This window comes from Eumetopias jubatus, unplaced genomic scaffold (genome assembly GCF_037043125.1).
Source record: "Eumetopias jubatus isolate StellerSeaLion01/CBP00866 unplaced genomic scaffold, mEumJub1_p1.0 scaffold_7, whole genome shotgun sequence".
Classification (NCBI taxonomy): Eukaryota; Metazoa; Chordata; class Mammalia; order Carnivora; family Otariidae; genus Eumetopias; species Eumetopias jubatus.
The window spans coordinates 113,768,223-113,785,579 of NW_028274813.1; the positions used below are offsets into that span (position 1 = coordinate 113,768,223).

General features: G+C 52.3%; 2 protein-coding genes across 4 annotated transcripts; one reads left to right on the forward strand and one right to left on the reverse strand.

Moving 5' to 3' along the window:
• Positions 1-3,065: 3,065 nt before the first annotated feature.
• MPI (mannose phosphate isomerase) lies at positions 3,066-10,479 on the forward strand. Its single transcript, XM_028100058.1, has 8 exons — positions 3,066-3,127; positions 3,621-3,748; positions 4,876-5,076; positions 5,788-5,929; positions 6,273-6,455; positions 8,236-8,409; positions 9,195-9,397; positions 9,764-10,479. The coding sequence occupies exons 1-8, from the start codon at positions 3,112-3,114 to the stop codon at positions 9,980-9,982; spliced, it is 1,266 nt and encodes a 421-aa protein (XP_027955859.1). The 5' UTR covers positions 3,066-3,111; the 3' UTR covers positions 9,983-10,479.
• A 1,068-nt stretch (positions 10,480-11,547) lies between these two features.
• FAM219B (family with sequence similarity 219 member B) lies at positions 11,548-17,357 on the reverse strand. 3 transcript variants are annotated; one of them, XM_028100061.2, is made up of 5 exons: positions 17,117-17,357; positions 16,819-16,906; positions 16,036-16,113; positions 15,575-15,623; positions 11,548-14,111 (listed from the first exon to the last, which is right to left on the reverse strand). In XM_028100061.2, the coding sequence occupies exons 1-5, from the start codon at positions 17,328-17,330 to the stop codon at positions 13,944-13,946; spliced, it is 597 nt and encodes a 198-aa protein (XP_027955862.1). In that variant the 5' UTR covers positions 17,331-17,357; the 3' UTR covers positions 11,548-13,943. The 3 variants fall into 3 exon arrangements, with proteins under 3 accessions (XP_027955862.1, XP_027955865.1, XP_027955864.1); XM_028100064.2 differs by having other exon boundaries at positions 14,021-14,108; positions 15,465-15,623; XM_028100063.2 differs by having other exon boundaries at positions 14,025-14,111; positions 15,465-15,623.

A 17,357-nucleotide genomic window follows, 5' to 3' on the forward strand; every position in this document is an offset into this window, starting at 1 on the left:
ATCCATTGTTGTTTATGTTGTCAACAGAAATCGCTTTAGGGCGCCGGGGTGGCTCAGTTGGTTAAGCGACTGCCTTATGCTCAGGTCATGATCCTGGAGTCCCTGGATCGAGTCCCGCATCGGGCTCCCTGCTTGGCAGGGAGTCGGCTTCCCCCTCTGACCCTCCCCCCTCTCATGTGCTCTCTCTCTCTCAAATAAATAAATAAATAAAATCTTTTAAAAAATCGCTTTAAAGTGGACAAAATATAAAATATTATAACAATATCGATTATTTAAAATTATATAAGGGGCGCCTTCCTTATAATAGGCGCTACTATATATATATATATGTATATATATATATACACACACATATATATATAATAGCCACCACTGGGTGGCTCAGTCGTTAAGCGTCTGCCTTCAGCTCAGGTCATGGTCCCAGGGTCCTGGGATCAAGCCCCACATCGGGCTCCCTGCTCGGTGGGAAGCCTGCTTCTCCCTCTCCCACTCCCCCTGCTTGTGTTCCCTCTCTCGCTGTGTGTGTGTGTGTGTCTCTCTCTCTCTGTCAAATGAATAAAAATCTTTAAAAAAATGTTATTATAAAATAATATTACATTATTTTATTTTTTTAAACCTTACTGCTTAAAGTCTTTCAATTATTTTCCATAAAGACCCAAATTCTTGTATGGCCTCTAGGTCCTGTAGGATCTACCCCCACCTATCCAGCCCTCCTCGTGGCTTTTCAGTTCCTCAAACTTCCCTTGTTCCCTCCCACTTGGGGACCTTTGCCCATGAAGTTCCCTCTTCCTGGTATGCTTTCAGCCGATGCCCTCATCAACCCTAGTTAACCCCTACTTATCCTTTCATCCAAGCTCAGATGCCCCCTCTTCAGGAGTGGCCTCTCCGCTCTATAGGTTAGATCACCTCCTTCTACCACAACAAATGCTTATATTACCTTGTAGTTTTGCTTCATAATAGGTATTGCGGATTGTAAGTATATACTTGTGTTGGTGGTTATTTGTTTATGTCTGTCTCACTCACTAGACTGTAAGCCCCACAAGGGCAGGAGTAGGGTCTGTTTTGCTCATTGTTTTATTTCTGGCACTAACATAGTACCAAGCACATGATGGGCAGTAAGTAAATATTTATTGTTTACCTCACCCACTTTTCTTCCTTTCCTCTTTCCTGGCTAAATTCCAACTTCTCCCAGGAGGTTCATATGGCTAGGGGAGTGGGGATGAGGAGAAGGAGAGGTATTCAAAGGTAGCAGGTATGTGAGATGTGCTGTTTGTAGGATTCTTGTATTTTCCATTTTATTATTCCTTAGTGTAGGGTGAAGCTTCCTTTGAAGTGCAGGCTGATTTATCCGAGCCAGGGGGCCCCGGGGGAGGTGGATGTCCACAGCCGGGCAGAACATTACAGAGAAAACCACGCCTCATTTCCCCTGGGCATGTGAGGTAGAGACTGTGGGAATTGGGGAAGGGGGGAGGGAAGCAGAGTCAGGACTGTAGTCCCTCATTCCAGGTGCCTCAGCTGGCTGTCCTCCTCCTGGGCTGCTGACTGAGGTCTGGATGTAAGGGTCTATTTCCAGAGGATTAAGCAAGATTACTCCACAAACAAGGCTCAGCCCAGCCTTCAGCGTGCAGAGCTCCAGGTGATTCTCCCTGACTTCTGTGTGTGTGACATGTGAGCAGCTCAGCCTGGAGGAGCGACTGGGTTTGTGTCTGCAGTACTTAGGGCAGGGAGGATCAGAGGAGCACCGAGCACTGACTGCCTTCCTGCACCTCACACCATCTCATCTCACTCTCCCACACACCTGTCAGGCTGACATTGTTAGCTCCATTTTATAGAGGAAGAAACTGAAGCTGAGGTGCTTAAGGGCCTTGCATGTGACATTTGCCATCATCAAGCATCAATGAGTCCCTACTTAGATCACAGCAATTCTGGGGCGCCTGGGTGGCTCAGTGGTTAAGCATCTGTCTTCGGCTCCGGTCATGATCACAGGGAGTCCCGCATGGGCATTGGGCTCCCTGCTCAGCAGGAGGCCTGCTTCTCCCTCTCCTACTCTCCCTGCTTGTGTTCGTTCTCTCGCTGTCTCTCTCTCTGTCAAATAAATAAATAAATAGAACCTTTTAAAATTAAAAAAGAAAAGATCACAGCAATTCTTTGCTACTGACTGAGCTACTCAGTAAAAGCTGAAGTTCTCACAATAGCCTGCAAAGTTCTGCCCACTGCCTTTCCTCTCTGACCACCTCACGTGTACCCCGCCTCCACACACATGCTCACTCTGCTCCAGCCACATTGGCGTCTCTGCTATTTACTCCAGAATAGGACAAACACATTCCCACGTTCCCACCGTAGAGTCTTTGCTTAAACTATTTCTTCTGCCAGAACATTCCTCCTCACCTTCAAGTCTGTGCTCAAGCCTCCCCTCCTCAATGAGACTTACCGAGACGTTTAAAATTAGGCAAACGGCTTCCCACTCCCACCCCCCCCTTACTTTTCGTGGAACTTATCTTTCTTTCTTTTTGAAGTTTTTATTTATTTGACAGAGAGAGGACACAGCGAGAGAGGGAACACAAGCAGAGGGAGTGGGAGAGGGAAAAGCAGGCTTCCCGCGGAGCAGGGAGCCCGATGCGGGGCTTGATTCCCGGACCCTGGGATCATGACCTGACCTGAAGGCAGACGCTTAACGACTGAGCCACATTGGCGCCCCAAGGAACTTATCTTTCAACATACTATATGATTTACTTTATTATACTTATTTGCTCGTCTTCCCTTCACCAGAATTACGCTCTATAAAGGCAAAGGGATCTTGTTCTGGGATGTATCGCCAGCCCGCGGCATTTTGCCAGGGCTCAGTAAATCTCTGTCCGGTGAAGGAACGAACGAACGAATCCTGAGACCCAGGATTGCAGGCCGTAAGTCTCTGGGCTGCTGGAGGCTCCTCGTGACAGCTGGAGGGTGGGAGAGGCGTGAAGAGAGTCCGGGGAGTGTCGGCCCAAGGCGCACGGGCCTCCAAGGAGGCGCTCGAGGAACTACATTTCCCATGAAGCTCTGGGAGCAGAGGGGCCGCGGGTGCTGCCGGGAAGGGCGTACGAGCCAGAAGCCTGGTCCGGTACCGGGAGGATGGCCGTTCAGCAAGGTGGGCAGTCGCCTGGGGTGCCGAGAAACGTGGGGGTGGGTCGCGTCGCGTCGCGGCGACCCTTCCGACCTGATATGCCAGGTGGGACCCAGGCTTGCGACTCCGCGGAAAGACAGATGGGCTCTGGACAGAGGAGGGGGCACCCGCGATGGGGATTGAGCCGTTGTTTCAGCTCTCGCAGGAGGGTCTTGAGGGGAGGAGCCGCGCGTGGGTCACTTCGAGACGGGGTGTCGTGTAATAGGTTCCTCCCGCTCCCTCCCCGTCCCTCCACGCAACTATCTCCCTCATGTCTGCGGAGAAGCCTTACTGCCCGCTTTACAGATGGGAATATCGAGGCCTGCGGAGAACCGTCTCAACAACCTACAGACTACTTATTTGACTTTGTCCCCCAGACAGAACCCTCAGCTCGTGTCTAGTTTTCCCAAGACTGTAGGGTCAGCCCTCAGGAATGTAGTGGAAGCTGACCCACGGTCTCTGCCCTCCTGCCCCCTAGTATTCCCACTTTCCTGTGTGGTGCAGCACTATGCCTGGGGGAAGATGGGTTCCAACAGTGAAGTGGCTCGGCTGCTGGCCAGCAGTGACCCACAGGCCCGGATCTCAGAAGACAAGCCATATGCAGAGGTGAGACCCGGGTTGGATTTCATTTTACATATTTTTAAAAGACTTTATTTATTTATTAGCACAGAGCGAGAGAGAGCAAGAGTTGGGGGGAGAGGCAGAGGGAGAGAAGCAGACTCCCCGCTGAGGAGGGAGCCCAACACAGAGCTCCATCCCAGGCGAAGATAGATGCTCAACAGGCTGAGCCACCCAGGCGCCCCTGTATTTCACTTTAACAGCAGGTGAGACCAAAGGATTACTCCAGTCAGAGGGCCTGGGGCAAGTCCTGTGGGTCAGCTGGGAGAGGGAGGCCACAAAGCGGGAGGAGGCCCTCTTGGGGGCCTTCGGATCCCAACAGGTGATGAATCCAGAAGGCAGCACCGAAAGAAGAGAGGTTTTGTTGTACTAGGCTGGGATTTCGTACCCTCTTTCTCCCCAAGAACTCTCAGCATTTACTGAATTTTAATTCAGTTGAATTTTGAATGTTGAATTTTAATTCAACCCTCTTTTTAAGATTTTATTTATTTATTTGACAGAGAGAGACACAGTGAGAGAGGGAACACAAGCAGGGGGAGTGGGAGAGGGAGAAGCAGGCTTCCCCCCGAGCAGGAAGCCCGATGCGGGGCTCAATCCCAGGACCCTGGGATCATGACCTGAGCTGAAGGCGGACGCTTAACGATTGAGCCACAATGGCGCCCCTAATTCAACCCTCTTTGACAACTAAAACTTTTGCTTTGACTAGCTTTTACATTTTAATAGCCTAATATATGTATTTTTCCTGCCCATTTAGGTGAGATAAAGCCAAAGCATAGCAAGGCCTCTACTTCTGAGATTGGAATAAGTGAATGTTAACCCTTCTCAGAGCCATTTGAGAGAGCTTTTTAGTGACCTTGACAATGTAGGTGTCATTTTCATTGGACAGATGAGAAAATCAAGACCAAGTGACCAGAAATAACTAGCCCAGGCCTCCACAGCTGGTTGGAGGCAGAGCCTGAACTGGGTCTCCAGACTACTGGTGTTCTGGGGTCTGCTGTCTTCCTGTATGTCTATGATGGCATGAGCATTTATACCCAGGCCTGAGAGGCCCATCTCAGGATTCAGGTTGGTGGTGCCAGGTTCTTCTTTCCCTCCCAAGTTTCCTCTTTTTCCAGTTGTGGATGGGGTCCCACCCCCGGGGAGATGCCAAGATCCTTGACAATTGCATCTCACAGAAGACCCTAGGCCAGTGGATCGCCGAGAACCAGGACTGCTTGGGCTCAAAGGTCAAGGACACCTTTAATGGCAAGCTGCCCTTCCTCTTCAAAGTGCTCTCGGTTGAAACGGCCCTGTCCATCCAGGCACACCCTAACAAGGTACAGGATCAGAGTGGGATGGAGAGGTCAAGGTACAGAAGAACTCATGTCAAGGCCCTCCCACTACTTTTACCGCTGCTTTTTACCCCACCCACGCTGCACTCCAGCCCAAAACTAAATCTGGGCCTGACAGCTCCCAGTTTAGCTCTGGAAGGCTAGATGCTGGTGACACATGCTGGCTGCTAAATCTCAGTGGACAGCTGACCAGTCTGTGCCAAAGGAGCTTCTCCTGGGTTCCCCTCATCCGGCCCAGGACTACTCATGTCTGCTGTTTCCCCCACTGGCTCTCTGGGAGAGTTCACCTTCTAGAGCAGGGCAGGCATCTTAGCTGTTGCCTCAGCTCCTAGGCATTTGTCTGTCCAAACTTCTCATTTCTAGAAGGCAGAGTAAGACCCAGAGAAGACAGGGATCTAGCCAAAGTCACACAGCTTGTTCGCGTCCGAGCTTGGTTTGGTGTTTGGGCTTCCTGATCCCCAGGCCAGGCCTCTTAAAGTCTCCCCCAGGTTTGGCCTGTGTTCCTGCCCTGGGTTGGCTCAACCCTGAGTTTCGGCATTATGCCCTGACTGGGCTCATTGCCAAAAGTATGAAGCCACTGCTGTCTGGCGACTGGGGAGGGGAGAGAGCAAGGGCTGGGTGGGACTGGTGTCCTACTAGCCTGGTAGGTGATGACTGCACCTTGACCATCCTCCTCGTCCCCTGGCCATCCCACAGGAGCTGGCAGAGAAACTGCACCTCCAGGCTCCACAGCACTACCCTGATGCCAACCATAAGCCAGAGATGGCCATTGCCCTCACCTCCTTCCAGGGTTTATGTGGTTTCCGGCCCATTGAGGAAATTGTGACGTTTCTGACAAGTAAGGTTGGGCAAATGCTGAGAACATGCATATTGGGCCTACGATGCATGGGCAACCCCAGGCAGAGCTGGAGCAATGGCAGAGAACAGAGGCTAAGTGTCACAGGAACTGGGGGGCTGGTTGGCCTGATGAATTCTTGAAGCCACTGGGGCAGGCCTGTGAGACCAGGCTCAGGTGTGGTTGCTGAGGCTGGTGGTGAGCAGTTGGTTTTCACCTCAGAGTTTGCTTAGCATCGCCTGGCTCCTTGGTTAGGGATGGGATAGGGAGGCCTCCTCCGACTTCCCGCTTCTTTGAGTTCCATCTTGCCATTCCTGATATGGGCCCTGGCCTGGCCTTCCTGCAGAGGTGCCTGAGTTCCGGTTTCTCATCGGAGATAATGCAGCAACACAGCTGAAGCAGAGCATGAACAGTGACTCCCAGTCTGTGGCCTCTGCTCTGCAGAGCTGTTTCTCCCACCTGATGAAGAGTGAGAAGAAGGTGGTGGTGGAGCAGCTCAATCTGTTGGTGAAGCGGATCTCCCAGCAAGGTGGGTATTCTGCGCCTGGGTGCAGTGCCCTGTCCTGCCTTGCCCCAGCACAGATACTAGTCCATGAGGACAGGCTTCTCAACCCTTCGGCTCAGGTGGAACACCAAAATGGTCCCTTAGATGACTTAGATGGCCTATTAGCTGCTTCCTAACTGGCTCTTTCTCTAGAGGGCTACAAACAGATGGGCCTGGACAACCATAAGGAGGTCTTCCACCTAGGCGTTCTGAGACTTCCCCGGCCTTACAGTCGCTCCTCATGGATGGATTTGTACTTTGGGCCTAGAGAACAGGAAGAGGATAAGGGGATCCTCATCTCCTTTTCTCGAAAGGCCTGAAGCCCAGAAGCCCAGAAGCCCAGAACTTTCAATCAGTAGTTCTCTCCCCCCCCTTTTTTTTGTTCACACACACACACACACACACACACACACACGTTTCCTTAAATACCTGCTCTGTGCCCAACCTTGTGCTAACTAAGGAGAGTTCAGGAAATGACTGTGATGGGTGTGGTTGTCACATTTGGGTTGGGAGGCCAGTACAAGCAGTATAAAACAAGGCAGAGTGGACTCCAGGTATGAGCTTATGGGGCATATGTGATGAGGCCCCAGCCCCTTCTCTAGGAGACCCTGGAGCTCTTCTGGTTCTCTCTCTACACATTTCCCCTGCTACCTCTGAGCCACAGAGAACTATTTTATCCAAGCATATCCTTTTTCTTTGGGTTTTTTTTGTTTTGTGTTTTGTTTTGTTTTTGGTGTTGTCTCTGCTTGCATGCCTCCCCTTTGGGGCTTCTTGCACTCTTGACAGAACAGATTACGCTTGCCAGGAGTTCCCAGAACCCCCTGTTCCTAAGTGAGGTAGAGCCTTTAGCACCTGTGAGTCTATATCATCACATGCACACTTGTGAAAACCGGGGTTTTCTCCAGGCCACAGACTTGGCTCTTTGACCTTTATGTTCCCAGTGCTTAGCACAGAGCGGGTATTCACGTCTTTGTAGAAAGACTCAGAACCACCCTCCAATCCAGACCAGCTGGTTTCTTCACTTTGGCACTGACACATTCAGCTTTCATTTACTCATGCCCTTCCCTCCTCTCTGCGCACACAAGAAATTTGAGCTCACCACCCTGCCCTCCCCTAATTTCCAAAGCCTTCTCCCACTACTCTAGCCCAGGCTGAGGACACATTTTGGTCCCGGGCATATTCTGCCTCTTGCTCTCTGGGGTGACCAACCAACTCGGTTTGCCTGGGACTTAATGATTTTCTGAGACACTGTACTTTCAGGGCTAAAAAAGGGAAGGGCCTGGGCTGTCTGGGACAGTCAGTCACCCCATATGGAACTCTTGGGCTATTCCCTAAATAGACTGAGCTCTACAGCAGTGGTTCTCAATCGGGGGACACTGGCAGATGTCTATAGACATTTTTTGTTTCCAAACATGGGCTGGGGGTGCTATCTTTTGGGTGGAGGCCAAAGGTGCTGCTAAACATCCTACAGTGCACAGGACAGCCCCCACAACAAAGGATTATCTGGCCCCAAACTTTAGCCCTTTTAGTGGCTGGAATAATGCTGGGTACATAGACTATCAGAATGGGGAAAATGGCATCTTTATGGGCTGGAAGATCAAGGAAGGCTGGCCCCCAAAGGGTGGGGTTGTGGCTAGGAGAACACACCTACCCATTTCTGGATTCCTGTGGGCAGGGACTTGCCCAGGACTTGCTGGCCAAGGTGGGGCTATGAACACCACCAAGTGTGTTCCTAAGTGGCCTTGGGCTGCTCTGTGACCCTCAGTGGCTGCTGGAAACAACATGGAAGACATCTATGGGGAGCTCTTACTGCAGCTGCATCAGCAGTATCCAGGTGATATTGGATGCTTTGCCATCTACTTCCTGAACCTGCTTGCCCTGAAGCCGGGAGAGGCCATGTTTCTAGAGGCTAATGTGCCCCATGCCTACCTGAAAGGAGGTGAGCCACTTTTTTTTAATATTTTATTTTTAAGTAATCTCTGTAACCAGTGTGGGACTTGAACTCACAACCTCAAGATCAACAAGGGTCACATGCTCCTCTGACTGAGGCAGCCAGGTACCCCAAGGTGAGCCACATTTTAGCAGTGAGCCCCATTACCAAGCCTTGCTTCCTCATCTAGATAAAAGGGGGAGGGGGAGGTCAAAGAGAGACCTTTAAGGTCCCACCAGCTCTGACCTCCCAGGGTTCCTGGGGTGGGCTGGTTAGTGGCCAGTAGGGATGAAGAATGCCAGCTTAGTGTTAGACACTGCTTGACTCTTCACACGGACGCTGTGAGGTCACAATACTCCCATGCTGCCGTCTGCGTGTGTGGGAACAGTCTGAACCCAGGCTCCATTGGCTCAAGGCTGTTCTCCCGCCTGCCTCACACCACCTTTGCCTGTCTATCTATCCAGGAATTTTTGTGGGAAAATACATTGCCACAGAAAGGTGTCACATCTTGACTCTTGGCTGTTTATCTACTCACGGACAGGATTCTGTGGTAGAATAAAGTCTGGGGAGGGTTGGGGCTCCCCCAGGGGCTAACATGACACCCCAACAAAAGCGGGTGACCTACCACCTGTTTTTGGTATCTCTTAGCCCATTCTCCCAGAGTATGCATTTCACACATTTTTGCCCAACTCTGCAGGGGGTTCATGGCCCTCGGGTTAGGAGGCCCAGCCCTGATGAGCCAAACTCCAAGACATCCTTCATCAGGTTAGCACGTGGCACCTGTCTGTCCCCAGACTGTGTGGAGTGCATGGCATGTTCAGACAACACCGTTCGTGCTGGCCTGACCCCCAAGTTCATCGATGTGCCGACCCTGTGTGAAATGCTCAGCTATATCCCCAGCAAGGACAGGCTCTTTCTTCCAACACGGAGTCTGGAAGACCCCTACCTCTCTATCTATGACCCCCCCGTGCCAGACTTCACTGTCATGAGGATGGAGGTGAGTGTGGGGGGGGGGGCGGTGGCGGCTATGGTGGTGGGTGTCTTTCGAATGGCATGAAAAAGCCTGGCAAGGGCCACAATGTGGAGTACACCTGGAACTGGGTTCCCTTTCTTTTAAAGGAGGTGGCGGGGGGTGGGGCAGGGTAGACATGGTCCAGCCGCTGCCGCGGGGCCTACCCATTCCTTTGTACCAGGGACCAGACATGGGCCTCCATGCTGACAGGAGCCTGAGCAGTGGGGGGGAAGGTGGGCGAGCTCTCCCTCTCGCTACCCAAGGCTGTCCTGCCCCCCCCCCCCCCCCCCCGCCAACGTGAGCAGACAGGCACAGAAAACGAGCTGCATCATCCTGTTTCCTTCTGCCCAGGTCCCTGGCTCCATCACTGAATACAAGGTCTTGGCAGTGGACTCTGCCAGCATCGTCCTGGTGGTCCAGGGGAGAGTGACAGCCAGCAGTCCTACAGTCCAGACGCCAATCCCCCTGCAGCGTGGTGGGGTGCTTTTCATTGGGGCCAATGAGAGCGTCTCACTGAAGCTCACTGCGCCCGATGACCTACTGATGTTCCGTGCCTGCTGCCTGCTGTAGAGACCATAGCCTTCCTGGCTCTCTGACGGTTACCCTAAATCCTGGCTAGCCCCTTCTCAGGCCCAGCTCCAACCCCATCCCTGCTCTAGACTTGAGTATGCCCTGGAAGAGCGGGGGTAGAGTAGTGAGCTTGAAGGTTGACTCCAGAGCAAGCCTCGGACAAACCACCTTTCTCTTGGGAGGAGGACCCTGGTGAGGACTAAGACCTGACACTCCCCTCGTGTCCTCACCATACCCGAGCCAGGCTCTCCTCAAGGCAGGAGGCAGCAGCTCTGTTCCAGCCGACAGCATTAGGCAGGCTGGTAGAAATCTGTGATTAGTTCAGCATCACTCACAGCAAGAGGGTAGGTAATTTCTAAGAAGAGGGTTCTGGTCCTGGGACTGCCCATTTCCTCAGCTGCAAAGGAGGGGGAAAGAGTTAGGCCTGTGGACTAATGTTACTCATTGTCACCCTCTGGCTCTGTCAAAGCAATTAAAGGTCACTTGTGTTGAGGCTATGAGGTAGCACCATTCCAGTCCTTGAAAGTGGGCTGATCGAGCCCTTCCTGGATGTCAGTTTTTGCTTTAATTCCTGCTTCCAACAGCTCCCCAGGGTGGGTATATATGGAGCCTTTTAAAGGAACATATGGGAGGGGCAGCCAGCTTCAGCTTTAGCTGTGGAGCTTGCAGGCTGACCTGGGGTCCTGCAGATGTGGAAGGTGTATCTAAGGACAGATAGTCAGGGCAAGATTCCTAAGTGTTCTCAGTTGGCCTCAGGGCAGGGATCAGCAAACTAAGGCCAGCAGGCTGGATCTAGCCACAGCCATCATTTACATTCTGTCCTGCAGCTTTCAGGCTACAGTGGCAAAATGTTATAGACGCACCAAACTATATGGCCCGCAAAGCCGTTAAGTATTGACTGGCCCTTCACAGAGAAAGTCTGTTAGCCACTTCTTTAGAACACGTTCAGTTATTACACATATGGGGATTCGGAGACAGGGCGACCCCATCTGTGTTGTGAAGAGAAACCTAGCTACATTTTCTAAAATGGCAGAAAGTATACAGGACATCTGCTCGCCCTGTGCCTACCCTCTAGACATGGATACACCTCTGCGGGAGGTGGCACAGCTGTCTGAGATCCTGTCACCCCAGACTAAGCAGAGCCCCAGGCTGTTTACTCCTTCCTGGGGAGTAAGGGTTTCGACTGGCACAAAAGGATCTTTCCGTGCTGCTGCCCATTCTAGACCCCCTGCACAAGGGAAATCCAGGAAACTCCAAAAAAGTTCTGGCCAATCTGTTCTGGGGTTTTCTTGGCCTCCAAATTTTGTTCAGCTAAAAAACAAAAGATGACCTGGCAAAACAAAGGGTCTGCCAAAAGGAACGCCATCTAAAGAGAAATGCTGTACAAAGGTGTGCTCCCTCCAATGATGCAGGCCTGAGAATTATGCCCACTGGGACTAGCAGGGAGAGGGAGATCCTAGGAGGAATGGCCACAGCTGGGGCTGTTGGGCTTTTCATTTCAGAAGCAGAGGGCTGTGGTCTAGGCCTTGCTTTAAAATCCTGTTGCCACACAGGGACAGCTCAACTAGCATGATTGTATTTATTCTTAGACACTTCCAGAGCTGTAAAAGCCTAAGCCAAGAGTTCTGTACTCTGTAAACACCATACACATACTCCCCTCTGTGAGGTTAACTGCGAATACACCCCTCTCTCCCCAGGATGCTGTCACCTGCAGAATACCTAGCACTCTGAATTAAGGCACTTTGGCCCCAGGCACCTTGATGCCTTTACTGGTGACATTTTAGCCTGGGACCTCTCACCCCAAACAACAGACCATTTCTACCCTGCCTAGCTGCCCTGTTCCTCCAAATTTCCCCACAAAGATAATGCCTACCGCACGGAGTCAGCCAGTTCTGGAACATCCTCTCCAGGACCAGTGTTTAAAGTAACCACCATCTGGAGGGCCTCCGTCTTGGGGTCCTGCTGCCACCTTCACCCACAGCTGCTGCTAAATGCTGCTAAATGTCCTAATTCCCCCACACACATGTAGCCCCACACTGGGCTTCCTGCTACCACCACCGTCCCTCTACACCGCCCCGCATCTGTGCCCTCTCTTCAGGTGCACTTCGGAACCTCTGCAGAAGCCAGAAAGGCCTGAAAATAGTCTCTGCGGAGGGGCAAGGGGTTTGGGATGAAGATGTTCTGTCTTCCCTGCCTGCAGGCATGGGCACTAAGTGCTCAGCATGTGAGGCACCCGTGTGGCACTGCAGAGTCCCACTCCTGGAACAGTCTGTGTCCCTGATTCCCCAGGCCCCAACCTGAGGTGCCTGTGGCCTCCGTCCCCTCTCCCTCCTGTGATGCTACTAGATTATAAAATGTTAACCACAGCCCCCTGGGTGCCATATATTCTTAACTTTCTATGATTTGACAACAGCACCAAGACAGACGCCAATCAAGCACTGATAGATGACCCTCGTCATCTGACAAGGTCTTTTTAACTGACCTCAGCCTTTCAGTCACCTCATGTGGTAAAACAAGAGTCCATGTCATCCCTCATTCCTCTAGAGGCCACAGGACATCAAATAAATCACCAGATCAGGCACTTCCCATGGGGGGCCCACACCCCAATCCTAACCTACCGCGCCCCTCACGCTGGGAACCATGTCCACACCCATCCAGTGCTCGCCACGGCTCTAGGTGAGGCCAAAAAAAAAGGAACCACTGAAAACAATTCTAGAGAGGACCGGTAGAGCAAGAGATACCACCTGGGGTGGGGTGAACTAGCACAGTCACTGAGGAGATTAGGCCTGTCTCAGCTGTGTTCACACTGAGGGCTGAGGCTGGGTTACCCCAGAGGTTTACTGTAACGCCCAATCCTCAGTATCTGCGGGGAGGCCCATGCTGGCGTGAAGGGAGGCCCTCTGCATTGGGCAATTCTCTCCTCCAGCAGGGGCCCTGGCAGCTGGCGCACGTCCCTCCTCCCCATCCTGGCGTCCTTACGTGTAGGGTGCACAGCCCACACAGCTGTGCCAGTACACTTCTCACCCACTGCTGGTCTCAAGTTTCAAAAGCTAAGTAGGAAGGCACCTGACCGCTCCCTGCAGCTCTCTCTGCTGGTCACCCAAACCCGCAGGCTTCTGGGGTGAACTCCAGTCCCTTCACCCAACCTTTACACTCAAAGACTGGGTGTTGAACTAGCTAAGACCAAGGCAAAGAATGGTAGCCAAGGAAAGACAAATAAATAAATATGTACATAGTGGAGCAATTTTTCTCTAACTAGGGGTGGGCTGACCACAGTCACTAAACCCACCCAGTTTGAGCCAGTTGGGGATGCTCTGGGTCCAGGGATTCTGGAAGCCTTGATCCTGCTGTGCCATCAAGCGGCAGGCTGTATTCCCTGCCAGGGCCAAACAGGTGCAAGGGGAAGAGAGCCAAAGGGCCCTGCTTTATGCATTCTTGAGGGTCCCACCGTGGAGCCAGGAAGACAGAACATTATGGAATTTCTTAAACTGGTCCCAAATAGTTCAGCTAGTTTCCAAAGACTCCCAGCTGCAAGCCATAAAGTGCCATTTTCTGCTTCCATACAACACCGTCCGGCATAGCCCGGACACAAAAGCTCTTTCTCCCTCCATTGAGCAGGACAAATACCAGTCAAGATGTCTGCAAGATTTCCTTAGCCAACTCTGTCACCACAAGCATCAGAATTCCTCTGCTCCTGCCCTTATTAAAGTGGTTTTTCCAAACTCTGCTCTAATAGCAGAGGAAAATTGCAGAATTCCACCTGTCACCCTATGGCCCACATGGGGGCCTCTGGCCTGAGAAGCACCAGGTAAGGCGTAACTGCAGGTCATTGACCTTCCCAGAGAGTCAGTGCCTCCAGTGATTCTGGGGCTGACAGCAGTCCCCAACTGCACTGTGGCCTAAGAAGGGCCAACAGGGCTCTGCAGGCATGGTGAGCAGGGCCCATCTTAGGGGGTTATGTCTACTGGAGGGTACAGGAGGAAGAGTCCCCAAGACAGCACCAGCAGCAGGAGCACGTTGAAGAGGCTATAGGCTTGGGAGGAATGAGGTCCAAGTCCTCATCATCTGGAATCTCATCCAGGTGATACCCATCCTGGAGCAGCTGCCGGCTCACATCCTGGTTCACCTGCTAAGAGCAGAAGAGGAGAGAACTATAAGCCAGGTGGCAAAGCAGAAATAACTGCTGCCGAAAAGGGCAGACCTACATTCCCTTACCAGAGCTTCCTGTCCACGCTCCACCCTCAGGACAACTCCACGCATCACTGTACTACATGAGGAAGTGCCCCCACCCAGCAACGAGGGGCCCCAAGCAGCCCGAGCCAGTCCTGTCCAGGCTGCAGTGTCACTAACGCCCAGGGGAGCTGTTCTCACTAAAGAATCCTAAGGCATCTGATGTAAATATCAGATTCCAGATTACATTTGAAAGTCAATGGCCTGGTCGGCTGGTCCCTGTAAAGGCTGAAGAATACGGGACAAGGATACCAGAACAATGGGGTAGAAGATGAGTTATGTAGAATGGGGTGGGGAGCAGCTTTGTCCACACTGCCGGTTAAACGTGCTATAGCCTTTACGCCAGCAGAGCCTGCTCCCTGCAAAGTGGACCCTGTCAGCCTCGCTTTACCAGTTCCGCTGAGCAGAAGAAACAGGAGATTGGGAACAGCATAGGACTTTCTCTGGCTCTTGGCCAATTTTTCTTTTCTTAGTTTTAACTATCTCAGGTACCCAGATATTCAAGGAGGATAAAATTTACAAACTGCTTCTATTCTCTTTGGCAGACACCCGGGGGGTGGCCAAGGGTTTCCAGAACAAGGAAGAAATACCAGTGGCGTACGGTCATGTCTCCAGCATTCTGCCTCTATCTAAGGCAGTAAGCTGCACATGACAGATCTTTCCGTCCCTCCCCGTGTCTCTGTCTGGGACCGTCACTCTGGAAATGTGTGCAAAAGGCCAGCCCACTGGTATCTCAGTCTGAGCTCCCATTGATGGAACAACTGAAGGAACACACGTTGTTTGGCCTGGAAGAAAGCAAGCTTGGTGGAGAATGGCCAGGGGAGAGACAGGACTGCTGATAAAAAGCAATCAAAGAAAGGGACACTAGAATTACTGGGTGACACTGGAGGGCAGGCCTAGGACCACTGAGTCCATCCTGCAGGAGACACTTCAAATTAATAAGGAAGACTTCTCTAAGAGCTACCTGAAGAAGGAATTTGTGTGTGTGTGTGTTGGAGTAAGGGCAGGCAGAGGGCTTCTTGGAGGGAGTGAGTACCCAGTTACAAGAAGCATTCAAGCAAGCAGAGGCTGGTAAACACTTAGGTGGGATTTTTCAAGAGGATTCCTTTTCTAAGTGGTCACCTGGGCTAGAAGACTTGTGTGGTCCTTTCAGCCCTAAGGGTCTATGGTCTCTTGGATTTTCAACAGCTTTCCTCAGACACCTATACCTCTGCTGGGGGAGTAGGGCAGAAGAGAAGATTGGAGAACAGACCGGAAGTCTGGCACAGTGCCGTGCATACAGCAGGCACAAGACAAGCATTTGGCAGTGGCGGTGACGCTGCCTGCAGCCTGGCCCCGTGCAGAAAGGCGCTCTGGACTTGCCTCTGCAGAGGAATACCCGGAGGAGTATCTGGATTCCAGCTCCCCATCACTAGGAGAAGAGGAAAACAGTCAGTTCAGGGGAATGCCTGTGGAGCCCAGCTGCAAACGGCAAGGTGGAGAGCATGCAAGGGGGTCTGGAGGACTTGTGAAACAAAGACCATCAAAGAACTCAAGCCCAGAATCTGTCATGAGTACCACTGACTCTTTCTACTGGCTCTAGCAGGGATAGGGTCACTGTCACTAACAGTGAAGATATAACGGGGGGGGGGAAGGATTCCCCCACACGAGGTTAGTGTTCCAAATCGAAGAGCAGCATGATCACCTGAGTCCTCTAACCAAGCTATCCTGGGAAGGGATAATGCTCTGAAGACAGGTCTGGAACATGCATGAAGGGTCTTGGAAGAGATCTGCAGTTTTACCCAAGTCACTCCCCAAGGGATATTTTCAAGGAGAGCACTCACCTGTCAGAGTCGAGGGACACCAGGTTTTCATCTGGACTCTGACTAAGGGCAGTATAGCCCTTGTTAAACTTCACTGACCTGAGAGATGGGGAAGAGACCAAGCATAGATAAAGCAACATTTCACAGGGAAAGCCAGAGTCCTTGCTCTTATGGAAAAAGAACTGACTGTAGTACTCCTGTCTTGCCTTCTGTCACACAGCTACCACTGCCTGCCCTGTATCTGGCTACAGCCACTGGGAATATGCACTTCCCCACACCACTCCCCCTACTGCTCCTGAGGAAAAGCACACCTACTCTTTCGAGTATGGGGAAAGCTCCCCCACTTCACCTTACTTTAACCAGCGAACAGAAAAACTGCAAGTCCTGGGGCAAATCTCTTCTTCACCTCTCTTGAGTTTGAGCTGTTATCTATAAGAGGCGCTGGATAAGGTCCTATCCAGCCTCAGAGTTTACCATTCTGTTGAAAAAGAAATACAGCACTGGCTGTTCCCACACTGCTTTCTATCCTCACTCCTAGGGTACCCAGCCACTGTGCTGCTCCCAGAGAATGATCCCATGCACTGACAAAACTGTTATTCCAAAGCCCTTTCCTTGACATCATTACATCCTTAAAGGAAAAGAAAAGGTCATTTCTCTTCCCATTTTAAAATAGTGAAAAAGACCGGTTGGCGTCAGGTGAATCACTAGCTCGGTCTTAAAACGTGAGAACTCTTGTCTCCCAGCCCGAGGACCAAGGCCTTTAATGGAAACTGCTTGCACAGAGGAGGTGGCGCCTGCTGAGACCTTTTCGCTGAAGAGTCGGGGCGGTTCGGCGAGGCCCCCAGCATGCCTTTTCTCCGTAGAACAGCCTTGGCTAGGTCCCGGTGCTTCTCTGGAAGTCAAAAGGCCCGGGTCAGCGGGGTCTTCCCCACTCCGCGGTGTCTCCCAAACGCCAGGAGCCCCCTCTCTCCGAACAGATTTTCTGGGACGGGAGCGGGCTGCAGCTGCCCCTTCAGGGTCGCCCCGGCAGGGCTCCGGAGCCAGCCCGGGGGACCAGGTAGCCCGCCCAGGTATAGACACCCCCCCATCGGGCCGCACTCACGCAGCTTGGCCTGAATGGAAGGCGCGCGCGTCACCATGTACGGTCCCCTCTTCTCCACAACCGCCGGGGGCCGCTCCCCCAATCGGGGGACTCCACTGCCGCTTCGCCCGAAGGGCAGCCCCGTAGGTCCCGCTGCGCAGTCCGGGGTCCCGCCGGGCCGGGGTCCCGGGGTAGACGTCCGTAGCCCGGACCCGCTGGGATCCGCGGTCGCCATGCTCCGGCGACTGCCCGCCGCGACGCA